Source organism: Corvus brachyrhynchos, unplaced genomic scaffold (genome assembly GCF_000691975.1).
Source record: "Corvus brachyrhynchos isolate BGI_N302 unplaced genomic scaffold, ASM69197v1 scaffold56, whole genome shotgun sequence".
Classification (NCBI taxonomy): domain Eukaryota; kingdom Metazoa; phylum Chordata; class Aves; order Passeriformes; family Corvidae; genus Corvus; species Corvus brachyrhynchos.
This window is the reverse complement of record NW_008238664.1, coordinates 1,635,282-1,648,320: the sequence shown is the minus strand read 5'-3', so window position 1 is coordinate 1,648,320 and position 13,039 is coordinate 1,635,282. Positions and strand designations below refer to the sequence as shown.

The 13,039-nt window shown below is 39.9% G+C and overlaps 1 protein-coding gene across 3 annotated transcripts in view; it reads right to left on the bottom strand.

Annotated features, from left to right (window-relative positions):
* The window catches only part of RFX4 (regulatory factor X4), an 88,316-nt gene that overhangs the window by 41,466 nt on the left and 33,811 nt on the right, over positions 1-13,039 (bottom strand). For all 3 annotated transcript variants that reach the window (XM_017738051.1, XM_008636587.2, XM_017738052.1), the window contains one exon: positions 2,219-2,280. In XM_017738051.1, coding sequence (XP_017593540.1) covers positions 2,219-2,280 — 62 coding nt within the window. The remainder of the gene's footprint in view (positions 1-2,218; positions 2,281-13,039) is intronic.

Here is a 13,039-nt window from a genome sequence, read left to right as displayed (position 1 = left end):
TAAGCTCAGTGCCATAGAAAACAGCTGCATGCTTACATCAATAAACCAGCTGCAAACCAGAAAGCTCACAACTGATGAGCAAGAGTATAGCACCATTGTAGCTCTGAACTTTGTAATGCTACAAGGCAGCCGTGCTATAAAAAGACTGAAGGCAGAACAGTGTGAAGTCAGATAATCTTAACCACTTCTGTGGCTGAATTTCCTTTGGCAGTAGCAGGGAAGTGGAACGAGAATAATACTGGCAGCAATCGGTCAGCACAGTTGGTGATAAAGGGACCAAAGTGTTAATGCCTAAAGTAATTTCTTTACGTAACACTTAACTGGAATGCAGTCAGATGTTTCTGAAAACAAAACCAGAGCTCAGTTACAGCTGTGCTGGGTCTGCCAAGGAGAGCATTTATCCTAAAGTACAGCATGCATGTAGCTTCTGTGTGTATGTGACAGAAGCCCCTTATTTGCTAGATGGGGAGCAGAACCATTGCACAAGTGGCATGAAAGGAGTATGTGACCTGAAAGCTGCTCTGACAGGCAGGCAAGTTAGGGAGAAATTGTGAAGAAATATTAAGCCTCACTGACTTGTAGCCTCAGTGAGAGTAAAGAGACAGCTTTTAGAGGTGCAAGACACCTCTAATCAGCAGATCAAGAGCGTCTTGCCCTCTGAGAGACTCCTGGTGCTGTGGGAGGAACTCTGGTTTGGAAATAAAGCAGTGCTCACTGCTTTAATTAAATGGAAGGACAAGTAACAAAACTGTAGCTGATGTCAGGATGATTTGATTGCTGATAGGGGGTACTCATATGAATGTGTCCACAAAGCAACTTGTGCACACTTTCACTCTTTATGAGGAATCTTTATGAACTTCCACAAAACTTACATTCAGTACTAAGTCCTGACACTTTGATTATAGACCTGTCATGCTTTCCTAGTATGCTGTTGGGCTAGCTCAGAATTTCCACCTGAGAGTTTGTCTGGTGGCTTGATGAGTGATGTTATGGCAACTCTGAATTTGCATTTGGGAATGGATTTCAAATCTTCAGTTAGCTGCTTAAATATGTCTGTTCTAGAAAAAGAAAGCTTAGTTACAAAAACTAAGAAAACATCAAGCTGGGGAAAGAACATGTTGTCCCATCAAAGAAATACTGCTTGGCATGGACCACTTATTAGAAGAGCACAGTAAATCTATCTTTAATTGCATTTCTTTTAGCGTCTTAGTTTCTTTTTTTCTTTAAAGAGCAGGTCGTTCTAGCTTTAGTATGTAAGCTCAATCCTAATAGCATATTTCATTCTTAGCATTTAGCAATATCGTGTTTTTCAGGCTTTACTTTGAAAGAGAAGCTTTACCAACAAAATTTTGCAAACACACCATCTCACATTTTCATTTCCCTTTCCATAGTATTTTCACTTGTGAGCTATAGATACTACACTTTTGCTACTCTGTAGGATTCTGTGAAAGCTAAGCAAGAAAAGCAGATTTTATTACGTGAGGGGCCTAATGCTTGCCAGAAAAAGATTCAAAGCTACACTGGAAAAATTTCTTTGAGTCCACAAGCAGAAAAAAAGTATAATAACATCACTGTATCCTCTTCATAAATTGGTAAAATCACATCTTATCAACAATTGGAAAAAGTCAAATACCCCAGGAAGTGCATTCTTAATTCTGAATCAGTTTCTCATTCTGGAATTAGGATGAACTGTTCTCAGAAAATACCAGCTTTGGGTAAGGCAATAAGCTAATATTTTAGTCCCTAAAGATATGCTGGATTTCATTACACAGGAAAAATGGTGGTTAAACACAGGTTTGTGGACAATTTCAGTTTAGGCCAATGTATGTTCCTACCTAAATTCCAAAGAGCATTCTGACCCTTGTTCTCTAGCCTGAAACATGATGCTAACCAGTTGTTATTTCACAGCCTCCAACAGTAGTTCCATTACTCCTGAGTGCAAATGTCCTTTATGTTGTGTAAAGTGAGCTGAGATGAAAAACAATACAGAAAATATTGCTGATCAAATCAGTATGCTGTTGGCCTCCATTAGACCCCCTTTGAAGGATCACTGCTGAATCTATAAGATAATGTAAAGACTACAATAGAACCTCCATCAAAGTTGGTTTTAAGGCCCTAACTGGACAAATTATTCCCTATTTTCATATGATTCCATTCAGTAAAGCCAGAGCCAGATGGGGCCCTGTGAGAGATGATAATATTACCATACACTGCTTACTTTGATTGGCCTCTGGTTCCCAGTCTTCTTGTTGTTAGTTGTGGAAACTGTTGTCTTATTATCTGCAAATAAATAAAACTTTTATTAAGATAGATGGAAAAGCACATTTACTAATACTTAATTTAATATGGACTTTCAAGACAGAAAATCAGAAAAACTGCACTGTGAAGTCAATAAAATATGTGGTAGGAAAAATCAGAAATAAACTCTTGATTTTTTCCATTACTGAAAGAGGGGAAAGAGACTTTAAACTTCACTATAATTCCACTAACTACCATTAATTTAAATACTTGCATAAGTTACTGGAGTAGAACATACTTCCTTAAAAATCTAAGATCAGTTCTGCCTCTAAACTAAGGAGGACTGTAATTAGAATTGGCGTACTATTTATTTATGTCTCTTTGAAGGATCAACAAAGTTCTCTACAGACCTTCACAAACCTGCCACTAAACACTTCTTTTTCTGAAAGATGATTCTCTGAAAAGATTTTGGTATTTGACAGGGGCATCATTTCTACCAAGGAAAACTCATCATGGCATTTGTAAAGATACCTCATAATCAATTTATCCTCTATGGAAAACAAATGGATCTCAGAAACAGCAGGATATCATCAAGAATCCGAACTCTAGTGTGTCAGCAGACATTGAAAGAACATTGCTACTGTAACCCAAAACTTATTCAGTGACAGTTGCATTTAAGGAAATGGATCAGTGAATGTAGATTGTGCCTTCAGTAGTCAGAGCCTCTATCAACCAGGCTAATCCTGATGAAAAAGCTTTGCTGTTGTTGCTGGAAAGGAGATGCTCAGCACCTCACAGGATTGAACCAGATTCTCAGTGGGGTCTGCAGTAGGAGGAAAATTTTTCTGAGAGAACAGTCATGCAACAAAAACTGCAGTAAGCCTTGAAGATTTACTTGCGAAGGAGCTTCTTCCTTTTAAAATTTGTAATCCATTTTAATTGTGGTTTTGTTACATAAATTGCTAAATGCTTCCTCTTTGGGGGGTAGCAGCAACTAATATTAAAGGAAAACAAGCCTTCAAGATGGAATAAAACTGTTCAACTAGGAAAAAAGTCAATTTAAATTGATTAAATAATATAGATTTTTTTTTTTCCTCCATTAGCCATTTTGCCACCATGACAAATATTTAATCCTGATTGATGACTGAAAGCTTTGGAACACGTATTTAGATCAAAGGGTGCTATATAAATAAAGACATTACAATGTCACATATTTGACCATTTCTTCAGTACTTTTTGGGGGGAGTTTAGCGAAGGTACAACCATCTTCCCTTAGTATCATATAAAAATTGACCTGTGTTAGTTTCCAAGAGCTTTGCACAAGGTGGCTGATGTCAAAAATGCAGCAAAGACTCAGAGTCGCTAGGTTGTTCAGCTTTAATTTCTGGAGCAAAACTTCAGCAAACAGTAAAACACTTTTGTGGAGCTGTGAAAGTTCAGCCTAGCTGTTTGATAAATGAGCAGACAGGCAAGAAGCCCTTCTTTCTTTTTTTGTATGGATTCAATGAAGCCTGCCTAAAGAACACCACATGCTGTTCCAGCTACTGATCTAACATTCCGCAACATCTCAGCCTTCCAAATTCCCTTTAATTACACATTAATCCCACCCCTCTCTCTTTCATTTTCTGCAGACAGGGTTGGGGGCTCCACAAGGCTGTGGGAAAAAAGGCAGTGTTGAAGAACTACTTTCTGAGGATGGTGTTTTTGGGCTAGGGGATTTTTTTAGGGTTGGCTGTGTTGGTTTTTTTGGTTGGTTTTTTGGGGGTTTTCTTGCATCAGTTTTCATTTAGAAAATATCATCCCTCTCCAAAAGCTGCTTTTACAGCAATTGACTTAATATTAGTGATAGTTTTACTCTATTTTTCCTTTTGGAACAGCATCAAACCATATTACTTTCAAGTCTTTCCAGTGGCAGTGAAGTGTTACAATGCACACTGTAAATGCTACTTTATGAACCATATGCTGTGGGAGTTCCTGGGATTTAAATAAATCAGCCAATTTCTACATACCAGGGCAGAGGTGATCAGGAAAAGAGAATAATAATGAAGCAGTTGATCAGATGATCCTTTTTTCTTTTCCTTGTTTCTTTTTCAAATCCAGCACATTTTAAACAAGATACACCTTTCAGAATATATCTTAAAATTATGTATCACTTAAAACACTATTTCCCAGTAATTTACAAAACAAAAAAAAAAGAGAACAATCAAGCAAACCTTTGAAAAAGAAGTCAGGACATTTTTATCTAATGCTGTATATGTAAAATATAACATGGTATACTTATACCTAGGTGCTTGTACACATATGCGTGGTTATTAATGTCTGTGTTTGAAACAAAACAAATCATGTACTGAAAGAACTCTCTGTTCATATAAATGTTTATATTCAGCTATGTTTATGCAAATCTCTGTGCAATGATACTGGTAAAGGCAGGAAGATTTCCCTGAAAGGGGAGAGGAAGTCAGATCAGGCAGGATAAAGTGGAGTTCACTGTGTGCTGAAATCAGTGGAGAGAGAAAAGGCAGAGACCCTAATGTTTGTTTTTCTTTTAAATTTATCTCATTGTCAGCCTGAAAAATTACTGCACAAATATGTCATTGTTGGTTTATTAACTTTTAAAGACCTATAGACAAAATGTGTTAATTTTACAATTGTGTGGGGAAGGAAGTGGTTCTAATTGTCAGACATGAAAGTCCAGGTTTGGATCTGAAAACCAAGTTGGATCATTTTCCTCTCATCATTGCAGTGAAGTTGCACAAGCAGATGAATCAAGACCAGACCATGCACTCTGAGCTGCTTTCTGAATGGGGCCCAGGCCCTGTTCTCACAGCAGTTCTGGATTCTCAAAGAAACAGTGGCAAAAAGATCTCAAGGGTGGTATCCAAGGGAATTCTGGAGTGAATGGATCTTTACCACTGTCCTTCAGTGGAGCTAAAATTTCATCTCACACTCATCCAAAGCGACCATAATTCCAGCTGCTCTGGAAGATCTGCTGAGTAAAAAGGTACAGGTTTTATGCTTTCCAAGTAAAATTTCACCTAAGTTACATGGCAGTTTTGACTGTTAGGCATTATTTTAGGCTAGCTGGCTTTTTGGTTTTGAGACAGATGTAGACCAGGAATTTCACACAGAAATAGCTTCTGTCCCTATTATGTTAGCCTCAGAAAAAAAATGTTTCTGCAATTTCTTTCTCAGTTACTGAACTTCAATCTGTTCTCCTTCTCTTTTCTCTGAACTGTTCTTAAGACATGATCTTGCCTTCTGCCTACAGAAGATCTTCTATGCCTTTCTTGATTAAAACCAATATTATTAAGAACTGCTTTATCTTTTTGCTACTCCACAGTTCTCCTGGTGAGTGCCTAGTGCATACCTAAGATGAAGACAGAAGTCATTACATTATAAAACAACATATATTTAGTTTACATTTTTTTAGGGGACTAGTATATCCAGGTCAGCATTTGTATAACATTTCTGAAGATAGTCCTGACAAATGGTTTTCGGAGTGTCTGTGCAGGTAGATCATATGGGGACAATACAGGATTTTTATCCCACTTCAGCTTTTTAAACCTAGCAGAGGTGTCTGAATAAACTTGAATTAAATACCTAGTTACTTGTATTTTTGGTCATTCTTAAGGCAATAAAAATAAAATGGGTCACTTGAGCATCTGTGTAAAACATAGAAAGCTTTTGGAGCAACAACAAGAAAAATGCACTTCCTCTGTCAGGGTCGTATTAGAGTCTGCACAATCTATTAACCTTAGGCACTAGTAACTGCAGGAGCTGCTCTGTTACCCACTAACGGCTGCAAGGCTGCATTCCTTCAACCTGATTATTGCCAGCTGTCATTTCTGCCACTGCCTCTCTCCCCACAGCACCAGTACTGCAACATTACAACACAAGCAGATCCAGGCTCAGCTTTAAAATGAAGAATTATAGAATCACAGAATGGCTTGAGTTGGCAGGGACCTTAAAGATCAGCTTATTCCAAACATTCTGCCATGGGCATGGACATTCGGCTTTCACCACTACGCTGTGACCCATCACTCCTCATTGCATTCACTATCCAACTCTGAACTCTGTGTTTCTCAATTTTTCCATCTAAAATCATCTATGACATGTCAAAACAAAACAGGGAAAAGAAATCTGATAAAGCACCTTATGTGTCTGTCTTCATGCAAACAAGTAAGGATGAGAGAAGCCAGAGATGTCTGGAACTTTCAAAGTAATTTTTTTCTTCCCTCCTTTGTCCAAATATTAAATTTTACTATGGGGCAACAGGCAGAGGATGGTTTTTAGAAGTCTTTACACTTGAATAATTTAAATTTCTGCTTTTCACAAGGCATGAACATTTTGTCAGTGCTCCTGATCTAGAAGGGATGCTATTCTTCATTAGTCTTGTTCCTTTCTATTTGACATAATTCTAGTCTTGTTTCTAGAATTTCACAGAGTAGTGAAATAAGATCAAATTAAGTTGCAACCCAGCAATTGCACACTGCCAGAATGAGAAATGGATTCCAGGTTCTGCACTTGCTAGTTCTATGAGGTTCTAGAGAGATTCTGCATACCATGGAATACATTCTCTTTCCTCCCATAACAATTCTTCATAACAGGGCCTGGTTCTGTTAATCTTAATTCAGGTTTCAGGTCCCATATCTAGACAGCATGCTTTTCTTTTATGAAGACAGGTATAGAAGATGTGTGTTTATTTACTAACTTCTATTGTGGTGTTTCAGTCTTAATACTCTTTGCCATGGCAGCAGCAAAGAAATCTGTGATACCAACATAGCTTTATTCTCACAGAGAGATGCTTTCCTTATTCTCATTGCTGTGAAACACAAGCAATACTGATGTCCTCGGTCTTGTAAGGATTTTTGGCTCATTCATCTTTGAGCCATTACTTTTCCAGCTGGATCATTTCAGGGTTTCCCCATCAGCTTCAGTGCTTTTCAAAATCCTGCTCTGAGGCAGCCTGTTATATTAACACCTGTGTTAAGAGGGTCCTTTTGGCTCAAAGATGGCTTGGGGCTGATTCAACAACCTATAGTCTTGAGGAAATGGTCAAGAAAACTTGCACCCACTGATTGGAAAGAGCATAATCAAAGTAGTCCAAAATACCATTTCTGTCTCTGAAATCCACCAAGCTGTGCAAACAAAAGCAGAAGAGGTGTGGCTGTGTCTGTGCCTTCTCTACCCCTTGGTTGCTTACTTGCATGGCCAGCAGGGAAGATTGCAATGTACAGGCTCGGTACTCTTGACCGCAGATCTGTTGCCTATTTAGATTCAATAACTTTCCCATTTCTCTCTACTTACTTTCCCAAGTTTTTGAATAGGGCATGGTCTAGCTGTAGGATAAAAACTTGTTTCTAGCACTGATACATCTCAACTGATATTGCAAAGCAAGGCAGAAAAACCTGTGCCCAACCCTGCCTGCTATGGAGATTAGATTCTGTGAGGAGCGCCAACTGAACTGGACTCTTTAGTGAAGCTTGTGAGACCTCTCCTCAAATTCATCTATGTAAAACAATATCCTCCTTCAGCAGTTCCTCTGGCCAGATGGAATTCAGCCTAAGGCACGATCAAACAGATTACTGCGTCCCAACAAAGCTGCAAACACTGAGTGTTCTGCCTCAGATCCTTAGCTGAGCTGTGGCCACTTTTGGTGCTGACTTGCTGAAGCCAAGCAGATCTAAAACCCTGCACAACTCCCCCTGCTCTGTACTGGTGCCAGCACACTGCCTGCCATGACCCAGCCTATCTGTGGGAAAGGCTGAGCGCCAGGATCCCTGCACTCTGGCAGACCCTGTGCTGTAAGCACAGCCCCTGGGACGTGTTGACAAGGCGTGAGGTAAAGCAGCCCAGGGGCCACTCCATGCTTAAGGCCTAACTGGAAGCCAGATGCTTGAAGTGGCAAAGCCACTAAAAATCCCATTGCTGTAGGGGATTGAGAAAGGAAAAGTCACTCCAGAGAAACTGAGCTGTCCTCCCTGGTTTTCTTACTCCCCAGGCTCAAGGAGAAAAAGGCAGTAGTCAGCAACCTGCAATAATACAAGGGATGAGTGAAGTAGAGCCAAGGGAGCAATGACCTTTCTGACTACACTGTAGGATCACCATTCCCCGCACCAGCATGACTGCTTCTGCAGTACTTGTGTTATTATGGTCTCATCAGGGGAGCTTGGCCTAGAAGGTTCTGAATTGGGAAGAAAACTCATACTGGTGTTAAGTGTCCTTCAGTCAGGAACCCTAGCTGTTAAAAAGGGATGAAGGAAAAGCGAGGACTGCTCAGATAGCACTGACAGACTGATTCAATGCAATAAGAGAAACCACATCCTCGGATTTACATTGATTTTTTCCCCAGTTCTATTTTTGTATTCAGTGTTGCAGAAATTGCTCATAATAAAGCAAATGCTGTTTTAATCTATCAGAAGAGAGCACTAAGAGTAAATATGGCTTTGCTATACCACTTACTATTGAGGCTACTTAAGAGCAAATTGAGAGTAAAGAAATAAAAAACCACATCTTCAGGAGAAGTATCTCCTTATGAACAACAGCAGGCAATTTCCTGATAGGTGCATTTCAATACAAAGACAAACCAGAATGCAATCACATCACAATGTCATTATCAATGAGGTTTTAGTAAAGGTCTTGTCTGTCCTTTTCAAACATTAAAATCATACAGTATGACAGCAAGAAACTGTAAATCCTATTTATCCTAGTCATGCTTGGAGGGGCAGTCCTGCCAGCAAAACTTCTGGGCATAGAGACAGTACATTGTGATGAAAAAGGAATCTGGCTGGTACAGCTTGTACCTCCCTGGAGCAAAGTAAACTATTGGGGGAAAAGGGTTCTTTCCTAAGCAATATTACAAGTCTATTGTGGACTCTGCCTTTTATCTAATGAAATGCATTAATTGGAATGTAATTTTCGCTTACAGCAAAGCCAGTCACAAAGCAACAAAATTTGTGTGAGCGTGCATCCATGTTAAGCCTCTTTAAGATGCCAAAATGATGTAAAAGGACCTCAGATTGGGGAAGAACCACCCTGAGAAGCGCCAGCAACCTCCGTTTTCCTTTTCAAACATTAATTTATTATTGCTTCTCAAAAGACATGGCAGGAAAGCCCCAAAGGTAAAAAAAACCAAAAAACAACCCAACACCGAACCAGACGAGGAAAGTATTTATCCTCCAGGGGGCACATGGGAGCTGGGAAGAGCTCAGCTTCGTGAGGATGCAAAGTGGTTTCACCACGAGTCAGTCCTTCTGTTCTGGGGGAGGGATATGGCAGGGCCCGGCAGGGGAATTAGCAGGGCACAGTAAATTTAAAGCAGTGAACTGAGGACACGGAGGATGGGAGAGATCGGTGCAGTTGAGGAAGATTACATCTTCGAGGGTCTTGACTAAGAAAGCAGTGTACATACAGGGTCACAAAAGAAACAAGAACAAAAATCACTGTTGGAAATAAAAGTGAAAGAGAAGCTCAAAGACCTGCCAACCCAGCTAACAGCTGGGCAGAATGGTAGAGCCAGGAGAGCCTTATGGCACCCTCCCACCCCCCACAATAGCTACTGAGGGCTTTGGAAATGCTCAAAACACTCCTGCTTTTCACTTGATTTGGTGAAGGCCCTTATCCAGAATGATTTCGTTTTTGCAATGAAACCCCGTAAGAATGAGAAGTGAGAGTCATCATCCACCATAATTCTTTGCTCAGTGTGTTAATTATCACCAGCGTTTTATGTCAACATGTTGCTCAGGTAAAACCCAAAACAAAGATACATCTGCACAACCTTCCCTGCAGCAGGCAGTGGCAGAACTTGCAGCTGGAAACACCTTAAACTGCTCTCCAAATCCCCAAGGTCCCGGAGCAGAGCCCAAGGCATTCGCAGCACAGGGCTGAGGGGCACAAGGCTGCCGTCCTTTTTAAGTGACCTCAGCAACAGGGCTTTCACTCCTTCTGCCTGAAGGCTAATTCACAGTCTAAACACGTCCACTGTGAGAGAGCTTGTTCTCATATGCAACATTTGATTGTTAATAACTCTGTGACACACCTGCCCTGCCCCACTGTACCTCCCTGTCTTCTCACTGCTTCCATGGAATATTTTCACTTATTCTGCCTCACTTTTGCATGAAATCAAAATATAAAATGCTTGGCTGTCTACAGTAAGAGGAGGAGTTTAACACTGAACTCTCCACTTAATGCTGAGCTGTAACCAGCAAATTCACAGGGCCCTCCCTAATTACTATTTAGTTAAGGTATATAAAAGAATGCTGGGTCCTGTCTTTTGCAGACAATAAAAAGTACTGTAATGACAGGCTAGGCAGCACAGCACATTGGCAAATGCTAATATAGATAAAACTGGCATTTTTGCATGCTAAATGAGTGAGTGAAACACGAAAATCTTGACTAACAAAGTTACAGCTCCCTTTGCCATATGAGAATATATCAATTAATAGCCATGCTAGAGTATTCCTAATTTTATGTATACTTTATGTGGCTTAAGAGTACAGGCTGCTTTTTAAGAGCTGTTTATTTATACAGTATTTCTCTTCTTTGCTCTTCTTGTTCCTTTAATTGCTATTAGCTTGGCTTCCTATGAAAACAGTCTGTATTACTGTCTCTCTGTTAATCTCTCTACTCCCCAGACCAATTTTGGTTTCATTAATGCAATATTACCAACTGTCTGATGTTCAGTCCTTGTCCTAGAAATTTAATAGGAAACACTGTTACTTCTTACAGTTTGTTTTAATGTGCTGAACTCCACATCGATCTAAAAACTACCAGTCTGTTAAAGAAAAAGCCTGAATATTTAACATTGCCCACAGAGCTAAAGTTCAGAGATGAATTATAAATTCAGTGTGGTCTACTGAAAGGTGAACTGTCTACTATTTCACAGAACAACTACCTCCTTTCTCTGGAGGAGATGACAGCTGCAAGGCTCCTGATGTTTCCCAATGAAGACAAACATGTCCAGGGTTTCTGTTTCAGAAGCTAAGTTCAGAATTCCTTAAATAGCACCTATTTCACTGCACTGCTTCAACTGCCTCCAAGACATTTATGCAGCTCACCTTGCCAATATGGTATGTAAGTCACATAATAATAAACGTTGGCTAAAACTACACCCATGTACCTGCTCCAAAGGAGAAGCTGGCTGCAAGCTGTTGAGAGAATGGAGATGTGCCTTGCAGATCTTCATGCCTGTGCAGTACATTTTGTTAGCAGTAACAGGCTGGAAAGGATCAGTGGGGTCTGCTCAGGTTCTGCAGATGGAGAAGCTGATTTCATGTCAATATTTGCCCCACTGTTGTCAGAAGTTCCTGGACCAGTGCAGAAGTGCCAGTTCCCAGAGGCAAAAGTAATGGCCACCCAAAGTACTAGTGTGAAACAGTACCGTGATGTAGGGCTTCCTTCCTCTCCACAAAAAGGTAAAAATTTCATGCCTCACTGCTTCAGAACTCTATTGCAACCAAGAGGAAAACACTTGGATCACAGCACATGAAAAACATATTGGAATGCCACGATTTTTGGGTGGAAGTCATAGTACCTGTCCTGCTAGGTCAAGAGATTCCTACCAATGAGCAGGTCTATGTATGAGAGGCAGGAGAGAAGGGGGATGAAGTATTAAACAGTGTAACAAAACTGCCACATACTGATAAATGGTAGAATCCCTGGTAAATTTATGTTCTGATGGAATAATTCTGGAATATTTACTCTCTACAATATACAGAAGTTTTTAGCAGCAGCAGAAGTAGCATTGTGTAAGTTTGAGCCATGTTCCAAATACGTGAGCCTGCATGAAATCTGTTTCTTATTTTCACTGTTCCTAAATTACATGTTGCCACTATACTTACCACTTGGTAGCAATAATATGTACAATGAACAACTTCACTCACACTTTTGCAGTGTATTTAAACAGAAACCTGACACAGAATCTACTGAGCCGTGCAGGTCTTCAAGATACAACAAACATAATAATGTTACAACATGGTACACTTTACTTTCCTTGCCAAGCTGCCTGCCTAAAGATGCACTATAGAAAATGTCACCTCATTAAATATATTCTTCACCTACTCTTTACACAGGCACTTACCCTAGAAGCATTTTTCCTTCTTTGAATACCCAGCACTTCTATAGAACAAATGTTGCAAACACTAAAAGAGAACAGCTTGCGGGACAATTGGCTTCAGATTCATGCTTGCAAGCATTTCAAAAGCAGTGACAAACTGTACACTTTGGGGTTTTTTTCCACAACTGACAAGTTTTAAAGGCTTGTGACACAGTTTACAGTAGAATTTCAGTTTTAAATATCATCCTGTTTTTCACTGAGAAGAAAATATCACCTGACCAGTAAATCCAAAATACAAACTTTATGTTACCTTCTAGCCAGCTATTAACATCTGCTGTTGGTGTGGAGCATAAGAGCTTTACTGCTCACACCAGATGATGCACAGCTGTGTCTGTGCTAAGAGTGCATCTCCACTGTGAAGCTGGAGTTAACCTCAGTGGCTCCTACTACAGCAGGATTAGAAAGGGAAGCACAAGGAATCAGTGAAAAGATAACTTGGATAACTGGGCACCCTGTACCTGCAGTGCTCACAAAAGCAGCTAGATACTTTCTGGACTTTCATATCTGGAGGCATTGTACTCCACCATGTGAATTTGCCACATCATTTGATATCATTAACTCAGAGATGTCCATATCATGCTTGCAAGAACGGCACAGACTAGCTCTAGAATTCAATTTTACCCTTCTGTTTTTAAAAATTACACATTTGTTTAAGCAGTGCAGGTCATAATGCAGATGTGTTTACAC